Source organism: Zalophus californianus, chromosome 6 (assembly GCF_009762305.2).
Source record: "Zalophus californianus isolate mZalCal1 chromosome 6, mZalCal1.pri.v2, whole genome shotgun sequence".
Taxonomy (NCBI): domain Eukaryota; kingdom Metazoa; phylum Chordata; class Mammalia; order Carnivora; family Otariidae; genus Zalophus; species Zalophus californianus.
This window is the reverse complement of record NC_045600.1, coordinates 82,636,494-82,664,416: the sequence shown is the minus strand read 5'-3', so window position 1 is coordinate 82,664,416 and position 27,923 is coordinate 82,636,494. Positions and strand designations below refer to the sequence as shown.

The window sequence follows — 27,923 nt, the reverse complement described above, 5'->3', positions numbered from 1 at the left end:
CCAAGGTGATCAGGTGCTATCTACTCTCTGCACCTATGTGGGGACCAGTTCCCAGGTTACTGGCCAGGGAAAGGCTGGCCACCCAAGGATTTCACATTGTCCAGGCAGGTAGCTCTGGCCACCATGAGGCCGAGAAGCTCTCATTCCCCTCGTCTCCCTTCCTCCATCTGCTCTCCCCCTACTTTCCTGCCCTATTTATTGGCCTTAGCCCCTACACTGCAAGAGCTAAGAGGGACCCCCAAAATAAAGAGTGGTGAGCCCCTCTGCACATATACTCCCCCAAAGCCCCCACAAAGATGACAGGACACACAGGGAACAATCCTTTTCTAAATCAATACAATTTTTCAAATTTATTTTTTTCTTAAAGAAGTACTTCTAATCTCTGTCAAAAGGGAGGTGAGGAAAGGTCCTCCCTCCCTTGTAAACACTGAAATACAGATCTGAGAAACCAGGGTCGACACACACAAAAAGTGCATTTTACAAAATATCAACTAAAATATATTTTACATGAATTATGCTTCCATTGAAATTCTACCAGCTGCATTTTCAGGTTCGAAAAAATATTTCCACATCTAAGAGATTTCAAAAGCATTTAAGTTCTGGGCAGCAGACCCTGCCTCCGAGGGAGGAGGGGCCTTGATCTCCTCTCCTGCTGAGTGAGGCTGGGCTCCTTGGCCGCAAGGGCCCAGCACCCTGGGAATGAGCAAGCTCCCAGGCTGGCTGTCCAGAGCCCCTGCAGCCACTCTCTGCCAAGCTCTTTTACTGCCCCACTCCTTCCTCCAAACAGCTTATTCAATACAAGGGCACCCTAGTCCCTTCCCCTAGGGTTTGGGATTGGGCTTTCCATGTGTAAATTCACCTCTGAAGCCTCCAGGCCTCCCCCAAGCCCAGTGACCCATCGGGAGCAGCCTGTCTTCTCAGGGATAGCACAAGGCCTGGGGTTGCCGGGAGGGCCCTCGGGGTTCGCTTTGACCTCCCTCTCCAGACCCAGCCTGACTGTCCGCACCCAGTGTCACCTCCTTAGCTTGAGCTGGGTCTGTGCCTGCCCCTTCCTAGGGGAGGAGGAGGAGGAGCACTGCCCTCCTTGGCTCCTGCCCCGAGTAAGTGCTAACAGCAGGGCCCAGACCACACGGTGCTCCTCTCCCCCTCCCCACCAATGCTCCTCTTTGGTACAAATAGGATAGAACGAGGCTGCTCCAGCCCCCTCACAGAGAGCCCCGGGGGCGGGGGGGGGGGGGGGGGGGGGGGCAGAGGCCTAGTCCTGGCAAGGACAACAGGGGGCCCAGCCTCCTAACCTACTCTGAGGAGCAGCATGAGGTGAAAACAGGGCCCCTGGGCAACAGGAACAAACTGAAAATGCAGGTCCTTAGCTCCTAGAGTGAGTGGCTGCAGCTCAGCAGGTCTGTGGACTGATACAGTGTTGATTCTCGCAGGGATGTAAATTAGTGCAATCTACAAAAGACCAGGGTAAGGGGTGGTGGGGCAAGGGGAGCCACAGCACTCCTTTGGTTTGATTTCAGGTGGGTGTGGCTTGAAGAGTCAGGTATGAAGTTCTGCAAGAGGTTTCCTACAACCTCCAAGTGTAAGGCAAGAGGAAAAGTCTTCAATAAATCAGGTAGCAATTTTCCTTGCCCCCTGCCCCCCACCCCCTCCCAGCTCCCTTCCGCCCTCCCAGACATGACAAACCCAATGTTGACCAGTTAGCTTCTGGGAAGCCAGACCTGCTGGATGGCCCTCACCAGGAGGCAGACAGGAAGCTGACACCCACAAGTGGGCCACACCCATGACTGTTCCGCACTGGGTAACTTGTCCCAGCGGAGGGGCTACTGCAGGGGCAAAGGAGGAAGCCAGGGAAAGGCCCCGAGTCTAGAAAGAGAAAGTCTACGCTCTGGAAGCCAGACTCTGGCTCTCTATGCCTCAAAGGAAGGAGCTCGGAGCTGTGCTAGAATCTGAGAGAGCCTGGTCCCAGGCTGATGGGGAAGCAGTGGGTCACAGTGGGTGAGGTAAAGCTGGCTCCCGCTCGCCTCCCCCCCTTGAAGGGCCCGGGGGGGGGGGGGCTAAAGAAGAGCCAGTTGGGCCTTATTCCTGAAGGACTCTCCCCTCCCCCCCAGGGTCCCATGCCCCTCAGGCTTGGCCCAGCCTCAGGGAAGACTGCTTCTTCAAGTCTCCACCCAGGCAACCACAGAGAGGTACTCTGGGCCAAGCTGAGGGCTGTGATGCTTTCCTTATACCCTGGCCTCCCCTTCCCTCCCAAGGGGCCCAGTACCCATAAGGGTCCCTGCCCTCCCCCCCAAGAGAACCACAGGCCAGCAGCCTCGAGCCCCTGTGGCCCCTTAACCAAGTGCTGTGCTTCAAGCAGTGCCCCCTGCCTCGGGCCCCACTTGCCCATGGGCAGGCCCAGTGTAGGCCTGAGGAGGCTACTGAGGGTTCTTGAGGATGCGGCCATGGCGGAAGTCATAGACATGGCGGCAAAGAAACACCAGCTCAGGGTCCGTGTCCTCGGGCACTGTGCGGTGTGGCGGGGTAGAGTAGTCTGCAGAGGGGGGCACCAGTGCTGTCTTTCGGCTGGGGAGGCCCTCGCCTCGGCGCTTGGCCATGGCACAGAATCTGCAGTGACACACACCATTTGCTGTCTTTACCGAAGCCACCTCTGAAGGAAGATCAGCTCCTTCCCCACCCTGCCCAGAGAGCTGGGGCCTCCCCTCCTACCCCCACAAGGGCTGGTGCTGCCTCCATCCCTGGCCTGGGGGCTCTGGCCTCTGGCCTCTCTGCCATCGCCAGTCCATCTTCTCTGTCACTGGGGGAGCACATCTGCTGGGACCTCCCTCCCAACACCTGCCAATTCTCCTCAATGGTTCTCTGAGAGTACTGTAACCACCCCCAAACGCCGCCCCAACCATTCTGCCTCAGAGGAACGATTTTTCTTTCTTCTACAAACATCAGACGGTAGAAGAAGGCTGTGAGGTAGAACATTCTGGGAGGTCAGGCCCTGTGAAGGAAATCCTTTTGGGAGTCTCAGGCAGCCCCTAAACAGCCCTGGGGAGTCTGAGGGGAGAGGCTAGCCAGAGGAGCAGACCAGCCAGTACCCACCTGCAGTACTCAGCAAAGGTCAGCACATAGCATTTCTCCTCAATGCAGGCCACACTATTCTGGTCCTGATGTCGCGATGCAAAGACTTCATTCTGCAGAGGCTCAAGGAAAGAGAGGGGGACGTTGGTACCAGGGTTGGAAGCACATAACTCCAGAAGCAAGGCCGACATTAACTCTTCTGTTGGGACTCCTGACCTGAGATAACTCCAGCCAGTGCCCAGAAAGCCAGGGAGCATCCCCCACCCCGGGGCACTCCTCCCAGGTCCCATCCTACTCAGGAATAGCCAGGGGCCTATCCAGCAACACCCCCCGCCCCATGTCATCAGCCTCCTGACCCCCACCCCCAGCCCAGGGGAGGAGAGGGGAAGTGGTGCCCATTTCCCCATGAGACGAAAGGTCCAGCAAGGGCAAGAAGTGCCGGGGAGCCCAGGCCAGGGGCCGAGGGACCACACCCGACAGCACTACCTCTCCTAGCACACTGCTCGGTAGCGTGCCCGGGGCTGTCCCGAGCCTCTTCTCTCCTCCCTCTCGGGCCACACACAGCGGCAAAGGGGGTTAGGGATGCGGCCCCACCTCCCCTTTCCTGGGGCCATGAGGACGTAGCCACGTGCTCCCATTCTCGCATGCCCTTGGGGGTCTTCCTTCCTGCTCCCCCTTTCAAGGAAAAAGTTACTATTCCCTTTGAAATGTGAATTGGGGCAGTGCTGCAAAAACAGGCTAAAACCCAGGCCCGTCTGTGGTGTCCAAGGTGACAATGACTTGACTGCCCGTGGCTGCCTCCCCATACCATGTTCTTGGTGCCACAACTTCTCCCTCCCACCCCTGCCCTCCCCGATACACTTGCCAGGCAACTCACCTCGTGCATGCTGGGACTGCGGCCTCCCTGTAAGTGCTCTGGTCTGTAATACCACAAGAGGCTCATCATCAGTTCTCCTAGGAGGACAGGAGAAGCAGTCATGGCTTGAACTGGCAACCCCAGAGTAACTCAGACAGGCAAGCAGGTTGGCTACCTGCCCAGGACGATCATCCAACTTCGATGCCTGGGCCAATCCTACAGGCTCAGCCACCCATATCCCCTGCCTCAGGCCAAGCCTGGCAATGCAGGGGCCTGGAATGCTGTCAGGCATGGAGGAAGAAGGGAGAAAAGGTACTGACAGGTGAGGCAGGGGGACAGGTACCCAGGTCCTGGTGGCCGGGAAGGTTAAAGAGCTGATCCGACCCAAACCACAAGGCCATCTTGTGGCCCTCAGCAGCAGACAGATGCCGGCTGAGGGGAAGGCAGCCTCCGTGCCAAGAACACGAGGAGACCAGTGCCAGGTGAGACTGCGGGCAGGGGGTACCTGATTCAGGGTTCTCCCAAAGGGCAGAGATCTTGGCCACATAAGGTGTGGACGTCTTTCGTGGGCCTGACTTGAGAAGGACAGTGTCCCGGACTCGGATCGTCTCTCCATGCCGCTCCACCGCCTGGTAGCTCTTTCGGATGGCTGGTTCTGGCTCATCCTAAGCAACAAACCAACGACACAAAGGGGCTCATGAGGAGGGGAGGAAGGAGGGAGTGAGCGGAAGACATTCTCTGCGTGCTTTCCTCCGGGCAGTCAAACCACTGAGGATGGAATACTATAAAAGCAGTTTGCATAGTGGTCTCTTCTCCCTAAGCCTGGCTTTTAGGGCCGGGATAGGGGTGGGAGCTCCCCATGGCTAGAGAAAGGATAAAAAATAGGAACAGGGGTGGGAAAGTGGCCTAAAGCTTCTGGGGCTGTGCTGTGACCAACACAACCCAACAGCCAGTTCTCCTGCTCCAAGCCCCAACATTGAGAAGGTCCTCAAACTTCCTATTGGGGCAATTTGGTTTTGACCTTTAAACCACCACTGTAAAGTGGCACGGCCCTGGGCAAATTACTTAATCTACCGTTACACCTCAGTTTCCCCATCTGTGAAATGAGGACAGGAACGTGGGATACGCACCTCACAGGGTAGCGGTGAGGATGAAAACACCTTAGCTCGATAAAGTTTAGTTGATACTCTTTTCCTCAACCCAGATGTTCCTGGATCACTCATTTTCTCTGCCTGGCCCAATTTTCCCTACACATACACTTATCCAAAAAGCCTCTGGGACAGTCCTCCATTTTATAAGCCAGGACAGAAGAGACAGCATGATCAAGGATGAGAGGTGAAGACACTTGAAATGGCTTCCCTAAGAGTCAGCGACAAGAGATGGCGGCCACCAGCCGCGACTGACTGTGCACCCCCTCACCTCCTCAAGGCCCGCGATACCGGACCAGCCGGGGCTAGGGGAGCAGGCTGGGCCAGCATGATCACCTCCCAGAGAAGCTAGAGCCAAGGGTTCCCGGGATCCCCTCACAGCAGGTCCTATGTCTCCACAGCCACCTTCCCCTTCCCCTGGCGCTAACAGCTGGCACTCACCAAGACATAGACAGCCTTTTCACACGCAGCCCCGACGGGCACCCAGCCATTAGTGCGGCGGCGGCGGCGGCGGCGTGGGCGCGGGCGCTGGACACGTGGTTGCTTGGGGTGGCTGGGCCTGCAGGCGGCCTTGCTTCTTGCCGTGTGCCTACAGCTGGAGCCTGTGCGCAGACCTGACTTGGAGCCGCTAGGAGGCTTGGCGCTCTGAGGGCACGCGCGGGCTACTGTCTGGGGCTCCGAGGTGGGTGTCTGAAGATGGGGGACGGGCTCTGCTGCAGGTGGCACGCTGGGCACAGGGCATCCCAGGAGGGGGTGGGCAGGTGAGGCAGGGTGGCCGGCTTCTGGGAGAGTAAATTCCAGCTGGCCCAGGGACCTGCAGCCTTCTGGGAAAAAGGAGAGAGGGGGTGAGGGCAGGTGAGGACGAGCAGTAACCTCACTGGTGCCCCTGCTTTCAGAGCCTGCTCCTGTCGTCATGCTGAGTGTGAAGCCGAAGGTCGGCGAGGTGGCAAGTGGAGTCAGGGGCCTTTAAGGTGGACCATCAGAGTGACTGGCCAAGGGTGTTTCTTGCCCCTGGAGACTGGCCCACAGCCATCTCCATCTCCCCCTGCTAGCCTGAAAGAAGGGGGTAGGGGGTAATGGGAACACTGTCTCTAGCTCTGACTTAATCTCCTCCAGAGCTCCCACAGTGCTCAGGAGCAGGGGGGCCGAGGTCAGCCCGGGATATGAGTCCCAGACCTGCCACTCACTGGCTGTGTGACCTCTGGCAAGCCACGCTACCTCTTAGTGCCCTGCAACAGAAGGAGGGGCGGCAACCATCATATGGGGGTCCTGGGTGTTTCTCTTATCAATGCCTCACATCAACCCTACGAGGTAAGTCCCATGACCACCATTCTATAATGAAGGAAACTGAGACACAGAGCAGTTACTGGCTTGTCCCACGGTCACATGTCTAAGGAAGTGGGGGAGAACATTTCACTCCAGGCAGTCTGGCTCCAGAATCTGTACTCAATTACATGCCATGTGGCCTCCCACATGTAAAGCACTCGGAACAATACCTGGCACGTGGTGCTTACTGGGGTTCCAGGGCGAGGGGGCGGGGTCCTGGGTCCCACGGATGAGGGGTCTAGATTTGGGAGAGTGATGCAAAAAAGAAGGAAAAGCCCAAGCAGCAGCCTGATCTCATTTCTTAGAGCTCCAAGTCACGCCAAAACCTGAAACAACCAGTCTGGCCAGAGTCAACTGGTCTATAAAGTTGTTTTATAGACCCCTACCAGAAGGGGTGTGGGGTGGTGGCAGGGAGAGCCCTGGTAAGGCCTGGCCTCTCACTTCACCAGCAGCAGGGCAGACTTGCCAGACAGGATGGCTCTGGTCACCTCATTTCCACCCGGGAGCCAGGGACGGAGCCTGGAGAGGCATGGGAGGACACTTCTGCCAGTTTGGGGGAAGAGAGAGCCCCGTGGGGGGCTGTCCCACCAGCTGCAGTGGAAGCCTCTCAGGTGTCCGGGCCTTGCTACGAAGGCAGACACCAAAGCCCTAGGCCCTGTTAGCATCCTGCCTGTGTAGAGGACTCTGCCTGTCTGCTTTTGGCGTGTGCCCACTCTGTTAGCGCCTCGCAAGGTGAGGCTACGTCTGGGTACTACCTCCCCTTCAAGGCCTGTATGGCCAGGGCGAAGGAGTCCTCCTGTGGCTGGCACGGGGCCTGGTACCCACCGCCCTTCCCATGAATGCTGAACTAGGCCAGCACGTAGATGGAATGGGCTCCTGCAAGGTAGAATTCTAGCTCTCCTTGACGGAGGCAGAGGGACACAAGAGCAACTTGGCAAAAGCCCTATTTTCAACCTGCAACTTGCTACTCAAGAGTAGAAGAACGGGCACCCTGATGGGGACGGAGGGGTGGCTCTCCCTGCCCCCTCCACTACCACAATGCTACCTGCCACGCCAAGAAATCCCCATAGATAGTGGGGATAGAACAGAGCTAAGAGCTAGACACGGGCTCCTTTTCTAGGACTACTCCACGGTTTGGGGCGTGAAACTAGGGGAGGCCTCCCTTCCCAAAGCCCCCGACCTCCCACGTAGTAGCTAGACCTCAAGGAGCCCCACGCCGATCCATGGCCCAGCCTGCTGCGACTGGACATCCCGCACCTAGGAAGGCTTACCTGCTGCAAAAGGCATTTTGTAGGGGCAGCCGCCGCAGGTAGTGCCGATGTGGGTAAGAGATGGGGGCAACATTTCACAGATGCTGTAGCCATTCACTCCAGTGTCCTCGCTAGAGCAGTAGCGAGAGCCCCAGGGTGGGTGCTGGAAAGGGGTGCCTGTGGGCACTGAGCTCGGTGCCAAGAGGAGCCCCTCGTTAGGTGCAGCCACTGGGGACAACTTGCCCTCGGGAAGCATGGGGCAGGGGGCGTAGCCTCCACACTGCAGCCCATCTTGGCTGCAGTAAAGGTAGAAGCTGCCTAGTGCAGGGAGCTCAGGTCGACCGCACAGGCCACTGTAGTGGGCAGGATTGCCAGGCATCGGCAGGGGGGACAGCTGGGGTGTGGGGAAAGAAGGCTGGTGCAGTTCCTGCTTGGGGGCAGGTGACTCTTCGCCTGGGCGCCCAGGCTCCGGCTTCAAGGCTGCCTGCCCGCCCATCAGCAGAGGCAGGTGGGGGCGTAGCCCCAAGGGACTCTCTAGAGCCTTGCTCAGGGGCTGGTAAGGTGGCTGGCTGGCTGGCCCCCGAGGGGTGGCGGATGGCCATGGCTCCTCGGGGTGCCTCTGCCAGCCAAGTGGGCCCACAGCTTCCCCAGAGCCAGGGCCCTGCTGGGCCTTGGGATAGTTCTTTCCATTGACCTTATTAGCCCACTTTGGCCTCGGAGCCCTCAGCGCCGGTGGCTCTGTGGAGCGCCCATCTGCTTCTGGGTGGGCACGAGGTGGCCTCAAGGGTAGCTCCCGCTCCTGGCTCAGCTTCAGGAAGGCAGCTGCATTCAGGCTGGCCAGTCTCTTGGGCGCTGGGTCACCATCTCGACGGGCACCCTCATCTGGTGCTGGCTCTGGGGACAGGTCCCGACTTCCTCCTCCAAGGTCCTCGAGCCGGGGCCGCTTCTTGGAGGAGGACCAGCCCCCCGCGGCCCGGTCCCGGCTGCGGTGAGAGTCACCCCCTCGGCTGCGACGGGTGCCCACCAGGCTGCTGGCATCCTCCCGCTCTAGCAGCAGGTTATTGAGGGCCTCTGCATTGAGGGAGGCCAGGCGCCTCTTGCGGGGCTGGGCAAGGCCAGGGTCCTCACTGGATGGGGCTGGGCTCGGGGGCTTGGGCAGGTCAGGGGGCAGCTCATCAGCCTCATCTGCACTCCGTGGACCAGCCACATTCTCCAGGCGGGTCAGCAGCACTTTGCAGGCCTTGGGCTTCTCAGGGACCAATGGGCGCTTACGCAGTGGGTAGTTCTTGCGGCGCCCAGTGAGGTGCCCCGGGCTCTCGGGCATGCCTGCTTCCACACTCTCTGCCCCCGGCTCCGTACTGCTGCCTTCCATCTGCAGGGGCTCCTGGCGGCCAGAGGGGCCCGAACTCAGCATGGGAAGGGACTTCCTCCGTGTGTGTGTCATGGGGTACTTCCAATCTGCAGGGCAGAAGGGAGAAGCCCACCGTGACCTGCCTGGCCTGCTTTCTCCTCTGCTGCAGCCCGTCCAGTGTCAATGCCCTCCCCCTTCGGTAACTCTGGCCTACCCTCACCCTATCTACAGCCTGGATTTTCCCAAGACCCCTCTTCCAGAGTGCAAAGGTCCAGTGGGGTCAAGATACCAACAGCTGTGCAAGGACTGGCTGCCCCACTCTTCTTTTAGCCTAGGGTCCTTCTTTGAACTAAGCCCTTCAACAGCCTATGGAAGGATGCAGACCCTGGGGTCAGAAGACAGAAGGCGTTGGGGGCAAGGTTCTCAGTTCTTTACCTGTCCTTCTCCCGCTAGATACTTATCACAGGTCAGGAAGAGGCTCTGAAGACACCAAGCCAGGATGGGGCTGGGGTGGTGGGAGCCCATCTGCTCCTTCAATAACATTAGCAACCCTTCCCCCATCTTGGGGCTTCTGAGATTGGCCACAGGAAGATAAGGACAGAGACAGTGAGGAGCTAAGGTAAGGAACCCGCCTGCTGGGCTGTAGAGAAAAACAAAGTCCAGCCTGTGGGGACACCCTGCCTGGCACGTACAGCAAGACAGCCATAACCTGGGTCTTGCTGGAAAAGCCCCCTGAAGGGGAAGGCCTGGCTGTGAGGAGTCCAGGGTCAGGGGAGGTCTCAGCCAGGCCCAGGAGCCAGCATTCCTGGGTCGGAACCCCACGCAACAGCCTCTAAGAGTTAGGGAAATAAAGCATCAAAGACAAGAACTAACTGGAGACAAACCGACAAACCAAACCTGGGCTGCCTTGCTAGCCCTGCCCTGTTTCTCAGGTCTCCCTCCCGGTAGGCAAGATGCCAGGCAGAGAAGAGGCCTGGGGGGTGGGGCATGGCAGGAAGCCCAAACCCCTGGATAGAAAATGCCCACGACCAGGCAGCATCCCCTAACTCTGCTCAGCAAATACTCTCCCTGCCCCCAACATACCTGGGGCAGCCTGGGCCCCGTCCTGAATGAGAGGCCAGAGCTGGGCTGTAACCTGGAAGCTGGCATGGCCAAGGCAATGAACTGGCAGGGGTGGGGGGGTGGAGGCGTCAGTGTCAGTGGTCTGAGACGACTGAGCTGTTCACTCCCTACCTACTCCCCAGTCCAAAGCAAGGTGCTGCCAAACAAGGTGCCAGACAAGGCTCTGCCCTCCCAGGCACCCTGCAGCCCCCTCCCCACCCAGCAGGCCCAGGCTTTCCAGCCTGATTTCTCCACTGCTGTTGTTATTCATACTCCCTCTCCCAGAGAGGCTGGGAGCAGTCCCTGCTGGGCCAGGATTTAACCCTGAAAGCCCCAAGCCTGAAGGCTCCCAGGAATTCCTGAGCCCTTCCCAGCTAGCTCCTGTGGCTGTGGGCCAGTGGCTGGGGTCACTGGGTACCTTCTCTCCCCACACACACTGTACTAGTTGAGAAAGAGTTCGGAAAACCAGGCTGAGAGCATCGTGGGTGTCAGGCTCAGAAAGGACTTGGAAAACTGGAAAAGGGAGGCACCGTGCCAGGCATAGCTCTGGCCATGTGCTGGGCCCTGCCACTGCCCAGAGACCAGGCTGGGGCAAGACAGAGGCACAGGAGGCAAACCCATTCCTCCCTGAAGCACAGATAGAGGAGAGCTCCTAAAAAATCCCAGGTGTCTGCTAGGCTCCCTAACACTGCCCACCCACCCCCCCATGCAGAGTGGCCCCCCATTCCTGTTTGCTCAGCAGGCTTATTAGCAATGCCTCCTTGCACTCCGAAAAAGCATCCTTTACAATCCACAGGCCCTTTTCTCAAACGCGGGGCACCCCTGTGCTGGAGGAGGAGCCCCAACAAGAAGCACATCTGTATTTCCTAGGAAAGCCTAGGCCCAGCCCTTCCCCACCCCCAAAGGGCCTGGAGACAGAGGATCCGTGAACAGACCACAGACCGCACAGCTGAGCAAGAGCTGAAGCCCCTCAACAGGCCCCAAGTTACCAGAGGAGTCAGGCCTGGGAATGGCTGGGGGCCAAGGCTGAGGTCACCTGGGCTTGTGGCCTTTAAGGACATGGACACCAAGTACAGAGCAAGGAAGGGCCAGATGGGAAAGAGAGTGAGCTCAGGGAGGTGCTTGCAAGCCTGGCAAGCAAAAGCACTCGGAGTGGAGGGCTGACTGGCCTGTCCCGTAGTTGCCCCCCCATGCCCCCAGTTTGCTGGTGGACCAGCTGCAAGGGTGGACTCTGGGATACTGGTCCCACCCTCTCCGACTCCTCCTCTCCACATGCAAAATGTCCCAGCAGGGAGAGGCTGGGAGGGGAGCCTGTCCCCTGAACTTGGGGACGTGTTCCCTATAGTGTCTTCCTCTTTTCCCTCCCATTCAGCTCTCCAGTCCCTCAGGGACACCCACTGTCCCCAGATCCCAGAAGTCTGTAAATCACAGGGTGCACGTCACATTTCCAAATCAAGCCCAAGAGCTTCCTGCTAGCTTCTCCTGAATCCACCGAACCCCTTGTCACCAGCAAGAGAACTCCTTTCATGTGGTACCTAAGGCAGCAATGTCACTCACCGTCCTGAGGACAGGCTGGGGTCTCTGCCGCCTGCCTCACGGTACTCCCATCTGAGGAGAGCGAGTATGAGTCATGCTTTGAAGCCGGACTTGTGAGAACTTCAGATGCAGCTTTTCCCTGGGGTGGGGCTGGGTGCAGGGGGCTCCCAGACTGCCAGACCCCTCTAACCTGCAGGGGTGGCCCAGCTCAGTGGGGGGCGGCGGGGGGAAAGCCTGGGAAAGCAGGAGGCGTGGTGCCCATTCCAGCTGGGCCAATCCTCCTGCTGTCCTGTCTCCACACACTAGCCCAGCCAGGAGCTTCCTACCACTGCCGAGAGACAAGGGTGCGTGGGTTCTCGCAGCACCACCCTTTTCTCGGGGAAGCCCTGCCCTCCCAGGCATAGGTAGTCCGGTGCCCTTGGGAGAAGGTTCCTAGGAGGGACTCCCCAGGGCATATCACTGCTCACCTAGACTGTGTCAAGTTAGCTCGCACTGAAGAAAACCAGTCTGACTGTCCCCAGCTCCGATGAGCAAACAGCCAGCTGCCATGAAGGACGGTGGCCGGCCGGTGTCCTCCACACCAGAGACCCAGCAAACCACAGGCTGAATCCAAAATCACAAGTGTATTCTAAACACAGCAAACAGGCCGTCACAGGCCCAGGCACTGTGGGTCACGAAATTGAGGGGGAGAGCAGGCCCAGCAGGCCCAGCTGAAGCGTCGATATCCCGCATCCCACGTCTGTCCAGGGCTAGGAGTCCTCCCCACACAGGAGCAGAAAGGGAGGGAGGACTTGGCTTTTGCCCTCAGGCTGCAGCAGCATCACGCACGCACGGGGCCCACTCTCACAGGCAGACACACCCCAGCGGCTGTGTGCAAAGGAGGGTCAGAGGCCTGGGGAGTGTGGGCTCTGGGCAGCACTGAAGGGAACACCAGGGGGTCAAGCCTAGATCACTCCTGTAAGCAGGGGCTGCCCTGGGGCAGGAAGACGTTGGCCACAGCTCTCCCCCCACCCCTCATTTACTCAGCTCTAGACTGTACACCCACCTCCATTCTTAGGGGTTGAGGACCCAGGGCTCTGCCCTACTACCCTTCCTGAAACCTCTCTTACCCACTGCGCTTTAAATTCTGCTTCTCAGGCTTTTTGGTTTATTTTTCATAGGAGGAAAGTATTCAGGGGGGTCTCAGGCAAAGGCAGACCAGGTAGTCACCTGGGTGAGGGTCAGGAAGGGCCCGGACCCAAGCCGCCTCCCTCGATGATATCCAAAGTCACACAACTGGCACTGAGTTAAGCACTGCCTTCCTGTGCACGCTCTCTTGGCGTAACGTCCCCCCAAAGGAATAAGAGCTTTTCATGAGCACTGAGCTTCTTAAATCTCCTATCAGAGAAGAAACGCAGCAAGACCACAAAGGCAGGCTCCTGTTCATTTAAATGTAGTTGGTGCTACTTCATGAAGCTGCTGAAACTCTTATGATAAAGCCAGGTTCAGCCACGGCTGTTATCTCTTGAATCCCCCCCACGCCGGTAAACTGGAAAGAAGCCAGCCTTCGAGGGAGGCAGCCCCACATTTGCAAGCCAGCTCTGCCCCTGGTAAACAGCTTAACTTCCCTGAACTTCAGACTCCTCATCTCAAACGGATACATCAGAAGGAACTTACTTAGAGTGGTGGTGAGGATGACAGGAGTCTCCGCAAAGGCAGGCTAGCAGATGCCCCACCCCGCCTTCCGGACCCACAGACAGAGGAGGGCAGTGTGCCCTTGGCTTGGGGGGTTCCCCACATCAGGGGCCTGGAGCCCTGGGGGCTCTGAGAAATCGGAAAACTCAGCCTGCACCTGAACTCTGCTCTGCTTGTATTCTACTAAAGACACCCAAGTGTCAAACCCGGAGAAAGATGGAGACACTGGGGGCGGGGGGAGGGACTCGTGGGGGGCTCTGTTTACAACACAATGAGAGGACAGGGGCATAAACTATACCCCAACAAACCCTGAACAACAGCTCCATGCCTCTGGGAAATACTCAGCTGGATGGTGAAAGGCCCAGGGGATGGGGTCAGGAGGCGTGCGTTTGCCAGCTCCCGCCGTGGGACTGCTGCTTCAGCATGAGCACCCACAGACAGTAGAAGTGCCCAAGCCTCCAGGGTGCTGCCCCCAAAGAGAAAGCAGTGGCCTTGGCCACTGGCCCCGCCTCACCGACTGTGGGCACCTAATTCACTCTGTAGTCAGGCTGGGATCCTACAACACTTCGGCAGGAAGCACCCACGCCACCAGAGGGAACTGGCCCGACCCGTCTGGAAACAGCTCGTTTTATGGAGTCCCTTCGGGTCTGGTGGCCATCTGAGGAGCTGGGTCCGTCCTTGGAGGCACCAAGCTGATCTATGGCCTGTCAGACCACCTGCTCTTCCCACTTCACACTCAAGGCCCCCAGGAGCCCAGAGAGGTGGCAGCACCCCGGCAGCAAACGTTCACACCCACGCCATGTTGCGTCTGGTACCTCGGCTGGCCCAGCCCCCGGCCCCCATCTTGGCTGCTCCTGTCTGCTATGACCATCCCAGCAGGAGGGTCCACACACACAGGCCCAGAGCTGCACCCAAGTATCCAGAACCCCACTTACTTCTGGCTTCAGACGCAAAGCCGGACAGCCTGCCTCTTGTTACTGTAAAGGAACACAAATCTCAGTGGGGAGGAAGGGGAGTTCTGAGTCAAACTATAAAGGGACTCTCTGATTTTATATGAGAATTGCCATAACAAAAGAGCTGAAGGAATCTCCTCACTAGAAATTGCCAGTGCCCTGGTTGCGGGGCAAGGTAGGGGCTGACAGTGAGAGAGACAGTGTACCCCTAGGATCTAGAAGTCAACATACACACGTGGACCACCGAACGAGGATACTGGGCAGAGGGGATTGTATTTTAGTCATACCATGGTGCTCTGCTTTAAGAAACTCTAACCTGGGTGCCTCAGTTGGTTAAGTGACTGCCTTTGGCTCAGGTCATGATCCCAGGGTCCTGGGATCGAGTCCCACATCGGGCTCCCGGCTCAGCCTGCTTCTCCCTCTGACCCTCTCATGCTGTTTCTCTCTCTCAAATAAATAAATAAAATCTTTAAAAAAAAAAGAAAAGAAAAGAAAAGAAACTCTAACCTGACAAATCAGAAGGTAATCACATGCAATGCAAAACTAGTTTGTAGAGGGTTTCCTTAAAGGCACACGTACACTCGTTAGGTGATATGCCTTCCCCAGCTTCTTCCTGGTGCACACCCCCTGTGCACACAAGGTAGACCCGCATCCGCAGGTGCCAGTCCAGCTAAGCCAGAGTACCTGCTGCTCATTCCCAGGCACACAGCATCTCTTGTGACCTTACTCATTCAGCCAACACTGGCTGACCTCTCACCGTGGCTCAACACAGCAGATGTGAGACCCGCAGCTGCTAGAAGCCACTTCATGCTGCCGCTGATCCTAAGTGGGGCTGGTTAACAGCCTAAACTTCTCTAAGCTTTGGTGTTCTTGTCTACACAGCAAAGCTGTTATGACGATCAAGTTAAATGAGAATGTGTGCCTAGCAGAATACCTGGGATACAAAAGTGCTCAATACAAGCTCACTCTTTTCCCCTGTATGTCAAGTATGAGGCTAAATGCTGAAGAAAAATGCCAAAGAGACGAAAAAATTGGGGCTTGGACTGGTAGGGAGAAAGAGAACGAGACAGCATGACAAGGACTGTAACAGGGTGCTTGGGGCTTGGCGTGGGGACCTCTGGCTCCACAGCAGCTTCACGGAGGCCAAATCGGATCTGGGTCTGCATTTTGACACTGGCCCAGGGCCTGCCTCCTGCTGGGCAGGCACAGGGAGGGAACAACGGCCCGAGAACTTTGCTTCATAAATATCTGGATGTAGGAAGGAGCAACAGACCAAAGTTGAAGTTCTTGAGGCAGGAGACAAATGCAACCGTTCCCAGACTTACCTTTAGGAGCTCCATGTAAGATTACTCCAGCCTGGGGGACAAGAGAGTTCCAGGCTAAGGCTCCCTCACACCTTCCCACCCACACTCCACAGTGCCCAGGCTGGGCCGGAAGCACATCTACTCTTGGAGCAGGACCCGTTTGCTCCGGGCAGTTAACAGTGGGGGAGAAATCAAAAGGAACAGAGACAGGGCACCCCCAAAACTCAGCAACAGGCCCTCCAAAGCTCAGCAACAGGCCCTCCACAAAACCAACAGGAAATGTCATGCTTCTGACACACAATTCTTCAAAAAACACAATAGCTCATCAGCCTGCTCCGGACACTTGCCCAGGAGAGCAAAGAATATGTGTTGTTTCAACCACCAGGACACTGCAGGAACCAACAACTTAGATTTCTAAGATGGTCTGCCAAGCCTGGAGGTGCTATCTCTTGTCCTGAACAGAAAAAACTGGCTGGCCAGGCCAAGCTGGGAGCTCTGCCCTCAGACTCCCTGGTGGAGGGCTCACCTCATGAGTAAGCCAGCAACAAAGAACAAGACCCAAGACCAGGCCTTCCCAACACTCCACCAGCACAGTCAGAACCACAAGGCAAACCCTACTAGAGTTTCGGGGAGCCAACACAAATACCTCACAGGTAACTAATTAACTAAGTGATTAGTACCACCCTCATTAGGATGCGAGCTCCATGGGGACAGGTGGGCCTTGCCTGCCTTAGCACTAAATCTCACCCATAGGGCTTAATAAGAGCTTGCTGAATGAACAAAGATCTGGCTGCCCACCTGCTCCACCCCATTTAACATTTCTATTCTAGACTGACGGCATCACTTGGGAACTCTGACTCCCCCCCAACTCTCCCCAACTCCCAGGAGTCCGCTGTGCCTCTTCAGTGTGATCAACACTTCAACAGGGCTACTTGAAGGTAACCTCGTGTATTTATGTAGCACCACCCTCTTCCACTACCATGCTCTTCCCTCTCTCTCCCAACCTGCCCAGCTATACCTCAGGAAAATGCTCCTCTCGTTCCACCTCTTACTCCAAAGCACTGAGCCAGCAGGGGCGGAACTGGAGGCACACCTGTATCGAGACAAAGAATGTCACAGACACTCAGGGGAACTCAGCCGCAAAGAACCAGCGGTATCAGTCCCCGAATCTCTGAAGTGTGCAGGGTAGGGGATACTTGATTCACCGCCGAGGCTTCTAGTCTAACAGGATGGCTAATGTTTGTCAAGCACTCACTATGTGCCCAGCACCACCCTCAACGTGTGACATTCACTTTCATTTATCCTCACAATGTATCCTCACATAAGGGGGTTGTCACCATCTCATCCAAACAAGGAGAAAACAGGTACACAGGGGTAAAAGAACTTGCCCACACTCCCGTGCTGCGGAGGGTAGAGGCGGGGCAGGTGGGGTCAGTCCCGAAGCCCATACCCCCACTGCAACACAGGACAGCTGGCTGGCTCACGGACCAACGTTCCAGATCAACTTGCACAGTCAATTTCACATTTTCTGTATTGTTTCAATTGTCGGTATGAACTTTTTAGCCATTTTTCCTGATTTGACATCACAAAGGAACCGAAGATGTACTCCAATGAGATGGCGCGGCGGGCCAGAGAACATACACATACTTTTACAAATTGTTTCTACAGCAAAGTCTGCTCAGAGTCCCCAGTCAACTCTCATATGCGCTTTGGGAAGAGATCCATTTCATATCCTAGGAAGGGGTAAAGGGCTTCGAAGGGATGTTGTCTTGATTTTACAATAAATCCAAAAGAGAAGGCTATAGACGGCTCCCACACATCTCACCACATCTCTTGAACCAGATGCAATCTCCCTCCAGCGCAAACTGCAAAAAAGACTGACATGTGCTCAGCCATCTTAATATTCAAAGATGTATTAACTGCCCCATGGCTACCTCTCTTTGGGCTGAGTAAATCTAAGTCCTTTCAATTTTCTCTGAAGATCATGTCTTATAGTCATTTAATCTACTTTATAATTCTTTTCTCCGTCCTGTGGAATCTGTGTGAACCCCTCCAGGCACACGGCAGGAGACACCCCTCACTTCTTGAGGAGGGCCTGCCAACTCTGACTCTAGTAGGAATGTGACTCCATCTGCCCTTCTGGCATACCTGTTAGGGTATCCTGGCATCAAACAGCACCCTAACACCTTTCCCATGATTTCTACAAGGATCCTCTAAACCTTAATAATTCACCTCTAAACCACCTGGCCAGACGAGAATGTGATTAACAAACTGAATCTCCCTCCCTCCCCCGCCCCATATTAGACAGCGAGGCTCAAATTGGAGAAGGGCCCAAGGGTGGGCCACCCCTCTCCTCTGCAGGCAGGAAACTGAAAGAGCCTCATGGGGGGACTGGGGGGTGGGTGGGTGGGGGGTAGGGCGGCAGCAAACAGGAGTCAGAGATGGAAAGGAAAGAGAAGCAGCCACCACCACTCCAGGTGAGAACCTGGGGTCACAAAAGGCAGAAGCATACCTTAAGGTCCCACCTCCTGAACCAAGGGCAGGGGGTCAAAGCACCTTGTCCCCCCAAACCCATTGGAAAAGAAACGGATGTGAAAAAAAGATGTAGACACCAAGTTTCTGCCTGGCACTGATCCTGTTAACTACGAGGAGTCACTTATCATTTCTTCCGTTCAGGTAACTTGGTCACGGTGCCTCGGAAAAAAAAAAATTCCCATTTCAAATCTCAGAAAGGCTCAGAGACAAACCCATTTGTTTATTCCTGGTGGATCAGGCCTGCAGAGGCTCTCAAGGACAATGTTTTTTGTTTTCTTGTAGGACGCTGAGTCAGGTGAATAACCAACCATCCTCTGCAGGTGTTTCCCACTGGGAAAAATGGAATCTGCACAAAAATCCTTCCCAGGACACAATACAAAGTCCTGGACATGACTTTGCCCTGAGGCCTGCTCAGCAAACCCACAGTCCTCTGGTCCTGAGCAGCTACAGCACATGGCCTAGGCAGGGCACCAATTCTGCCACTGGAAGCCCTGGGCCTGCAGCCGCTGCTCAGCTTGGTAAAGCCGCAAAGCCGAGGGGGAGACTGGAGCTCCGTGGAGCTGAGGGGGCTTGTCCGGCCAGCCGTCTGCCCCGGAGCAGGCCTCTGCAGCCTCTTCCTCCTCCTCCCTGTTAGCCGGTTTACTGCTCATTAGTGGTACTACCAGGAGGTGGGCAGGGGAAACATAAAGGAGCTGAAATTCAAACCGGCCCATTTTATTCCAGTGAGGTGCCTCCCATAAAACCAGGCAGGATTTCATCCATCAAGATCTCCCTGGACCCCTGACCTGGGGAGGTCGAAGCAGCCCAGAGGGTGAGGAGCTGCAGAATCTCAGGGCCCAGGGCATCAGGAGCCTCCGTTGCTAATCTTCACGAGTTCTTGAATATTCTCTGTATTTCCTGCCTTTTCAACGTTAACAGGCACTCTAGCCATGAGCTGGCCCATCTGGTCAAGGCCATGGACCCAGAAGTGCAGAAGTGCTGGGGCTGCCCTCGGTATCGAACGAAGCACTCTCCTTGTCCCTCCGAAGTCCCCCGCACAATGGCAAGTTCACAAAGGAAGTGAGTCTTGCCAGACTGTGCTAGCAAATTCCCATAAATACTTGGGCCAGGGTAGTACTGCTTATGTAAAATGCTTCCCCATTGAGAGATGCTGCTTTATTTACATTCTTCACAACCCATTCATAAAAAGGAGGCCCTTTAATGTTGGGGCTGTTCATATAATGCTCCATAAACCCAGCAGCTTCGGCTGGCAGCCTTAGTTCAACACAGGCTACTTCTCAACTCCAGAGACTTTTCCCCTTAAGATTTTTTTTTCTGTAATGACTCACCTTGCACAGGGCGCTGAGGCCAGATGTTGCTGAAGCAAGGCCAAGAGGAGTTAAGGACAGATAAAATGAAAACACACAGGTCCTCCCAAATGCTAGGATAGAGAGGTTGGAAGAGACGACAATCAATAAATTGAAAATCCCCATACAACTTCAATGTGAAGTATGTATGTTGGGAGGCTGAATTCCTTCCAGGTTTACTGAAACTTCCTTTATGGATGTCAAAACCATCCCCAACTTATACCTCTACCTATCAGAGAAAAGGTGGGAAGGGAATTTTTTTAACCCCCAAAGAAAAGAAAGCCGAGGGCTCATTCTGGTCTTTAATTCGCATTGTGGATGAATAAAAACAGTCATTTTCTCTGCCTCTTCACAGACGTGTTCCAGGGGCTGCTGGATCCAAGATGGGCACAACTGGCTCAGGGTCATGAAACTCCGGCAGACCCCAGAAAGAGAGAAGGACTGTGTTCTAGGACGCACAGCCAAACAGCCTGAGCAGCTGAGGAGAGAGCCCTGGAGATGCATTCTGAGGTAGCCTGTCTCCTGCCACAGTAGAAGCAAGGAGGAGAGAAGTAGTAGGGATTTTTTTTAATTGACGGGAGCGGTCTGCATTGCCATGGCAACTGTGAGGGGTGGCCTTCCCGCTTGGAAGGGAAATGCTGGCCCATTAATCATCAAACTGGGGCACAAAAGGGAGGTTTGGGGGAAAGGGGATGGATGCAGAATTTATTTTTTCACTGTCTAGAGTCAAACCAGTCACCAGTTCTCTTTCCCATCCCGTGGTCCAAGGTCTGATGGTAAACAAAAACGGAAGTTCCAAGAGAGCTGGGATCATAGCTTTCCCTTCGATAGGGTGAGTCCGGTGTGGGGCTGATTGTGCCTCTGATGTCAGTGATAAACACCTCTTCCAATGCCAGTCCCAAAAGTCCTGTCCACGGGCCAGACCCAGGAATCTTTTTCTTTTCTGTTCTCAAAACCGTGTTTTGTCCCTCATTTACACCCAGGATTGAGAAGAGATAAAACATATGGATTCATTTAGCATGGACAACAAGGAAAATTGCCTAAGAGCAGCAAAGCCGGGTGCAGAAAATGGCCTGGCGGGGTAGGAGCAAAACAGCATTACGGCCCTTTTCTAAGTTGTGTCTATACGGTGTCATGTGAGCAATCCACAGGATGGACTCTCCACCAGCCGAAGTATCAGAAACAACAGCTAAGTTTCATTTGTTCCCCACACTAAAGCACCCCAAACATTGCCCTATCTATGTGCCTTTGACAAAATAGGTTGGAAACCACCAAGGACTCCATATTGAGCGTTTCTTGGGAAGAAGGGAAGGTTTCCCCTGTTCCCAATCAACTAAGCAGCCAACTGCATTTATTCATTCAATGAAACAGCATGCAGAGCAGTATACCAGAAATCCTAAAATATTCTCTCTCTCTCTCTCTCACACACACACATTTACTTTAACACTCATAACATCCCTGTCTTTAAGAAACCTCCAACCTACAAAACCACTTGAGAAGACACCATGTTATAAAATCCAGGGTCACAATCTCAGAGGCAAGCAATGGTGGCCTGGAGTGGCCTGACTGACAAAGATGAGTAGGGTTCAGGTGGGAGGAGAGGAAGGCAAGAGGCTCCTCACTGGGGACAACTAGAGAAAGCAGCAGAAACAAAGATGCGGGGAGAGAACTGTGCCTGGCACGGCTAAGGGAGAGCCTAAGGGATCCATCTAGGGTCAGGCTGCAGGAAAAGAAGAACCACTGAAAGCGTGTGGACAGGGGAATGACATGGGTGAAGGAGTGCTTTCGGAAGAATGATCTAGCAGCTGTGTACAGACTGGATCAGAAGGGCCAGAGGAAGCAGGAGGGAAAAGGCGACCAGGACAACACAGGTCTGCCATGGGGACAGCAGAACAACAGAAAGGAAGGAAAGGAGGGAGATGTGAAAAGCAGAGAAACTCTTCCCTGGAGTAAACTCTCCAGAGCAAAGCCTCCTGAACACCTGACCAGACTGACTTGAGTCTCCGGCCAGGTAAGAGCCTGTCAAAGACGCAATTCCCCTTTATATTCCAGGGGCCAGACCAGGTCATCCCCATCTGACTGACACCAAAAGAAATCACATACCGTGTAGCCCTAAAGGAGGCAAGAAGGCCTTGAAATTCATCATTCTCTGAATCTTAGACATACAATTAAATCCTCTCAGAACAAACGTTAGTCTCCTGCATGAGATAATACCTCCCTTTCTCACAAGCCTCAACTCCACCCAGGCTGGGGTACAGACCCTTCTGAGGAGGGGGTCGGAGGGTGGCCCTGAATTAATTCCCTGCCTGTACTAAACAAGACTGGCATGCAGCTTTCCCACAATGGGCCTCAGCTGGGAGAAGCTCCTAACCAACAGCTACCTGAGGTGGGACCTGAACCCAGAATCTCAGCAAAAGTGGACATTCAAGAACAGCTTCAGTCCCCCTGTCTTTGTGATCCCAACTCTTCAAAGAGGTATAGGGAACCATGAGGAGCCCTGAGAGTTCTGAGTGGGTTTTTACAAATGGAAAACAGCATCCAGCTTAGAAATGATCACTGGTGGGGACAGAGGCACTCAAGGGCTTAAGTCACTGGTTCCCAAGTGTCCTCTACCTAGCCAAGGACAGTGATGTCCCTCCAGGACATGTGCTCCCTCTAGGGCCCTTTTCTCCTGTTTTCAGAAGACATGGGAGTGGAGAGGGTAGTGGGAAAGTCTCTCGGGTGCCACAAAGGAAAAAGACTGGAACCCTTTCATTTAATCATTAAATTCCTGCCTGGATTTATAAACTCCAGCTTCTTATTATCCTTTGTAGATATCTTCTTGGCTAAAGAAAAGTGCTGAAAACAGTTGTGGATGGGTTGCTGGAGCACATTTGGGGGGGAATCTCCTAGTCTCCAATCCAACTGGTCTTCTACCTTCTTAAGACTGTCGACAATGGGCGACTAGATGTCCCAGATGAGACTAAACCTCTCCTCATGGGCAGACTCTGCTTGCTGAAACCCCTCATTCCTAGCAGGCTCTAAAGTGGCTCACCAGACTGTCACCTAACCCAGTCACCACCGGCCAGGCCCACCGTGTGCACAACCCCACCTCTGCCCCTCTGCTCCAGCCGACCCCACTCTTCCCAGAACCGGGAGGTGATCGGCCGCTGGAGCGGTGAACCACTGCCGCAGCTTCTCCCGGCGGGCACCCTGGCCCCCGCAATCCCTGGGGCAGAGTCCGGCCCTGCCGCCCGCCCCTCGGGGTGGGTGGCTCGGACCTGCTCCCCTCCCCGACGCCACCACCTGCGCCCGCTCAGGCGCCGCCTTTGTCCGGCGCTTCACCGAGGAGTGGGCCCCTCGGGCCCGACCTGACCTGGCCCCCGGCCCCGGAGAAGAGGCGGAGAGGCGGGCAGGGCCAGACCAGGCCGGGACTCGAGCACCGGGTCCCGCTGTCACTTGGAGGCGGTCTGACAACTTCGATCCCCCCCGCCCCACCTCGGACTCGGCCGCCGCTCCGCACGGTCTCCGCCGGGCCTCCGGCGGCCCACGCTTGCCTCTCGAACCGGTTCCCTTCCGTCTTCGGCGCCTCCCTTCCTTCCATCCCGATAGGGTCAGGTCTACATTACCCGCGGCCCCGGTGTGGCCCCCAGCCCCAGCCCCCCATCCAGCAATAACCGGTCAGCTCCCAGTGCGGGAGGGCGCCCCCCACCCTGAGCGGGCGATCCCGCGGCGCCGCCCCCGGCCGCGGCCCCTTGCCTCGGGGATCGCGATGGGGGAGGGGGCGCGCCGGGGGGGGCGGGGGCCTTGCCGCCCGCGCACTCGGAGGCGAGCCCGCTCCACCGCGGCGAGGAAACGACCGGCGTCCTCCCGCCCTCCGCGGCCCGGGACGCCCGCGCCGCCGCCGCCCGGCCGAGCTGCCACCCTGCGGCCGCCACCCACCCCGCCCCCAGCCTGAGAGGCGGGCGGCCCCCGGGGGCTGTCACCTCGAGGCGCGCTACGCTCCCCGATGGCGGGACTGTGGCGCCGGACCCGGGGGGAGGGAGGCGGCGCGAGCAAGCGGGCGGCCGCACCTGCTTCGCGTCGTCCGTCCGTCCGTCCCTTCCCGGGCTGGCGGGGGCGGCGGCGCGGCGCGCTCGGTGGGGCGCGCTGACGGGCGGCCGGTCCTCTCCCCTCCACTCGTCTACCTCCCTTGCTCGCTCCCTCTCGCCTGCTCGTTCCTCCCCCCCCCGCCCTTCCTCGACCCCGGCCCCTAGCTCACCCGGACAGTGGCGCGGACGGCGCGGCTCTGGGCGCCCGCAGGCCCCGGCCGGGCTGGAATCCGGCGGCTGGAACCCCCCGGGGGCGCTCAATTCCCGGGCTCCACGCTGCTGCGTCAGCGCCTCCTCCTGGGGGCCGGGGCCGGGCGGGCGGAGCGGGGGCCGCGGCCGGGCGGGGCCGTCGGGGGGGGCGGGAGCGCCTGGCCGGGGCGGGCGGACGGCGGGGGCCGGACGGGCGGGGCAGGCAGCCGGACGGGCGGGCGGCGGGGGCCGGGCTCCGGGATCCGCTACGCCGCTCGCGGTTCCCCCACAAACTCCCCGAGAGCGGAGCCTCCGCCGCCCTCCTTCCTGCTTCCTCGTCCCTAGCCAATCAGCAGCGCGCCCCTCGGCCAGCTCCGCCAATCAGCCGCCCCGCCCTGCGCTGGCCCCGCCAGCCAATCCGGCCCTCGGCTCCCCCTCCCGGTCTCCGACCAATCAGAACCGTGGGTCGGTCGTCCCAACGCAGGGGGCAGCACGAGGCGGCCGGGGGAGGCGGTGCGGGGAGTGGTGGGGCCTGGGGGGAGGGGTACGGTGCCAAGGGTGGTGGCGGGGGGTGGTTTTCTTTGCCGGCTTCTTGGATTTTCTCTTCGGCTGCAGAGCCTGAGCCGGTATCCCATGGTGACCCGACCCTGGCGCCCCAATCCCCCAGCTGCTACCCCACCCCCCGACAAATCTTATCTCGCCCCCGCCCTGGCCGTCACCCCTCTACATCCCCTTTCCCCCTTCTCCTCCTTAGCACCCACTGTAGAAAACTGCGGGCCGAGAAACACCCCACCCTCGCCAGCGGCTGCTGCCCCTAGGGCAAAGCCTCGGGAAGACCAGCCGAAAAATCAAGCGAGGACAACCCCCCTTTCCTGCAGAAAGGGCCCCAGACTCCAGCGAAAGGGCCCCGACTGCTGAGAAGCCCCTCCCGCCCTTGCCTCATCTTTCCGACTTCCCTGCCTGCCACGTCTCCTTTCCTTTCAAGCAAGGTCGGTCCTAGCTCGGTAACCCCTCACCCGCATCTCTTTTTCCTCTTTCTCCCCTTCACCTACCGCCCCCCACTCCAGCTCCTAATTCACCTTTCTCAGAAGCAGAGTGTGGAACCCTCATCCATTCCCAGCTGACAGCAGAGCCTGGTCTGTGAGTCCTTGACACCCACACACCCTCTTCCACCACCGCGGGCAACATCTGAGCTCTCCGGGGGAGGGGGGAGGGGGCGGGCAGCCTGACAGCCCCGGCTGGCCTCCCTCCCTGGCGTCCCCAAGCCGGGATGGGACCGAGCGTGGACACTTACCTGGCTTCCCCTAGTCACCGAATGCCGTGGCTCCGTCTCACACCCACAGACGTGCCTTTCCAAGCCCGAGCACGCTCGCGGGGTCAGCGGGGTGGGTGGGCACAGCGGGCTGAGGTCACACGGAGGGGTGGGAGGTCCCTGGGAGGTGCGGGAAGGGGCTGTGTCTTGGGCAGCTTGTGTCGCCAGAGTCGGCAGAGGGCTTCACTTCAACAAGCACTGGCTGTGCACATAGTAGGTTCTTGAGAAATGCTGAGTCCACCCCAGAACAAAGCCTCATTCCCAATTCAGGCGGGGGAGGGGAGGTTTGGGAGGTAAAAGGAGCAGCAGCAAAAGGGGTAGTGTCAAGTCACCGGAGCGCAGGGAGCAGCCTGGGGGGGGGGGGGGCTGGGCCGAGGAGCGCCTCTGGCACAGAGAAGCACCCCGAGTGCTGGGGCTGCCCGAGACTGAGGAGGAAGCCAGCCTCGGAGTGTGGCTGAGGGGCTCCTCCTGCACCACATGCTGCCTAGCCTTTCCTAGACCTTGAGACTCCAGCCCTCAGAAAGGCAGCCTTTGAGACAGTCAGCGCTGCTGGCCTCCATGGCGGGGAAATAGAACTCTAAAAGATGGTTTCCCCGTCTGCCTCCAGAGCTGTCAAGGGGGCCCAGACAGTCCAAGCTGTGTTGGGAAAACACTTTTAAAGGACATGGTCACCCAGCAGGGGAAGTGTGGGAAGGAGAGCTGAAAGCTAAGACCATGGCACAGAAACTTCTCAAAGGGCCAGGTTCTCCTAGGACAAGTCCCCCCTACTTCTCGTACCTCCCACCCTTAGGGAATGCAGATTCCCCAAACTATAAAAAAAAAAAAGGAAGGCACTAAAGGATTTCTCCCCTCCCTGAGCCTCCCAGGACAAAGATTCCTAGCAGTTCCCCCGGCCACCACCAGGCCAGCCCTATCCCCCACCTCCCAAAATGCCCCTGCTCCCTGTCCCAGTCTGCCTCACGGGCTGATGTCCCCCACCCCTCATCTGAGTCTGGTGGTAGAAGGTAACAGCAGCAGTGGCCGCTGGAGCTGAGCGTGCCATTCTGGCAGCCTAGAGCCAGAGCAGAAGAGGGGACAGGGCTTCTGTCAGCAGCCCAGCCTGTGCTGACCTTGGCTTCATGCCCACTCATGGGCAGGGATGGAGGCCAAAAGGGTCAGAAGAGAAACGTACCTAGTCACAGGGAAGGAGACCCAAGTGGCAGGAAGCCCGTGCTCGGCCTAGGAAGTGGTTGCAGGGTGAGGTTGGAGGACTGGACTTTCCCCCCTAGTATCCAGGAGTGAAGACCCATTGGCTCTGGGAAGGGGGGGGGTGGGAGGAAGAGTCGTCTTTATTTGGGGTCCCGGTGGGAGGGAGGCTGAGTGGTCATGAGAGCCCATCCCTGCCTGCCCAGCCTGCCCAGCGGCTGGAGGAGTTCTACTCTGAGCCTCCCCCATGTGGGTGGCTGTCTCCTTTGCCCCAGGAGGCTCTGACTGAGTGGGCTACGGTCACAGGCAGGCTAAAGGCACTTGGTGTTCCTGCTGTGCCAGCCCACTGATCTACCCCAGTTCCCTGCGCCCTTTGTTAAAGCTGCTCAGCAAACCCGCAAAGAAGAGGCCAGGGGCTGCACACCCTGCCTGTTCCCCAAGGGACCTTTTGGCCTCTCCTCTCCTCCTTCACCCCACTTGCCAGGACCTCTTCACCTGGGCCTCCTTCCTTCCCAGTCCAGGGCCCTTCCACAGGGGGAAAGGCCTCCACCTCTTCCTCTTCTAACCTTCCTTCAGCTCCCCTGACCTTTCCTGAGTGAGTGCTGCTCCCACCCCACCCCACCCAGGCAGTGGTGCCAACGCCTGGGCCCCATCGCCTCTCCTCACCCTGGCACACCCAGCAGCCCAGACGTCCCCCATTGCAAAGGACTTGCCGCTTGGTCTGGGGACAGGAATGGATCCATCAGGTCTCCTGGACCACCTCTCCGTACCTCCAGGCAGGGGGCTCTCTCTCCCCAGACGCCTCCAGACCCATCAGGAAGGGTTAACTGCCTCAGAGCGGGAGAGCAGAGAGAGGGAGATGCAGAGAGGAAAACATCCAGGGCTGAGAGAAAACATGCTGCACACCCCTCCCCCACTGTGCGCGACCAGACTGACAGCCGGGACAGACTGGCTGCTCGGTCATCTCCAGTCCCGCCGCCCGGCACCTCCCCCACGGCCCGCCGCAGTCCCTGCAGACCGCCCGCCCTCGGTTCCAGCTACCTGGCACTGGGCAGGGCACCTCAGCAGGGCAGCGAAGTCCTTGCAGTGATGGCAGTACCCACTTGCCCCTTCCTCCATTCCACGCCCTGGTCCCCTCTCTCCCGGGAGTGGGGCGGCGGCTCCCCTGCCCCCTAAAGTGCCTGAACTTTAGGTCCCGGGAACACTTACTGAGCCACCTGGCCCCTCAGCCCCAATGGACTAACTGGAGGGCACAGCTCCTGGGGGGAGGGACACCAGGGCACCAATTAAATTTGGCTGCAGCACTTGCCCCCTCCCCCCAGCATAGGAACCCCCCCGGGGTGGGGGGTGGGGGGGATAAAGCAAGCTGGACTTTTATAGTCCTTTTATCTGACCCACTCCCTCTTAAAGGGATCGGAACACGCTCCTTAAAGGGATCTCCTGAAATTATTTGCCCCCAAGCAAATCCAAGTGCACGCGACTGTTTGATCTTTACCTGCTGGGGCCCCTTTCCCTAGAGATGGGGAGGCAGAAGTGCTCTCCTTGTGACTCTGAACTGGAGGGGCAAGGCCCCCTCCTGCCACCAAGGAGCCAGCTGCTGAGTGCCCAGCAGAGAACAGGACCCCTCTCTCCTCTAATGGCACTCACTGCCACAGCCTGGGGGAGGGTGGGAAGGTCAAGGTGAGGTGCGAGCCTATGTGGGCCCAGTCTCTTGTAAG

At 57.5% G+C, this 27,923-nt stretch overlaps 1 protein-coding gene across 10 annotated transcripts; it reads right to left on the bottom strand.

The window, feature by feature from the left end:
- Positions 1–325: 325 nt before the first annotated feature.
- BAHD1 (bromo adjacent homology domain containing 1) lies at positions 326–25,124 on the bottom strand. 10 transcript variants are annotated; one of them, XM_027571442.2, is made up of 9 exons: positions 23,690–23,809; positions 16,587–16,661; positions 11,659–11,709; positions 7,671–9,107; positions 5,515–5,897; positions 4,431–4,590; positions 3,947–4,023; positions 3,091–3,191; positions 326–2,607 (listed from the first exon to the last, which is right to left on the bottom strand). In XM_027571442.2, exons 4-9 carry the CDS (start codon positions 9,091–9,093, stop codon positions 2,418–2,420), a joined length of 2,334 nt encoding a protein of 777 aa, XP_027427243.1. In that variant the 5' UTR covers positions 9,094–9,107; positions 11,659–11,709; positions 16,587–16,661; positions 23,690–23,809; the 3' UTR covers positions 326–2,417. The 10 variants fall into 10 exon arrangements, with proteins under 10 accessions (XP_027427243.1, XP_027427242.1, XP_027427244.1 ...); XM_027571441.2 differs by lacking the exon at positions 11,659–11,709; XM_027571443.2 differs by lacking the exons at positions 16,587–16,661; positions 23,690–23,809 and adding an exon at positions 12,105–12,947 and having other exon boundaries at positions 11,659–11,965.
- Positions 25,125–27,923: the final 2,799 nt, after the last annotated feature.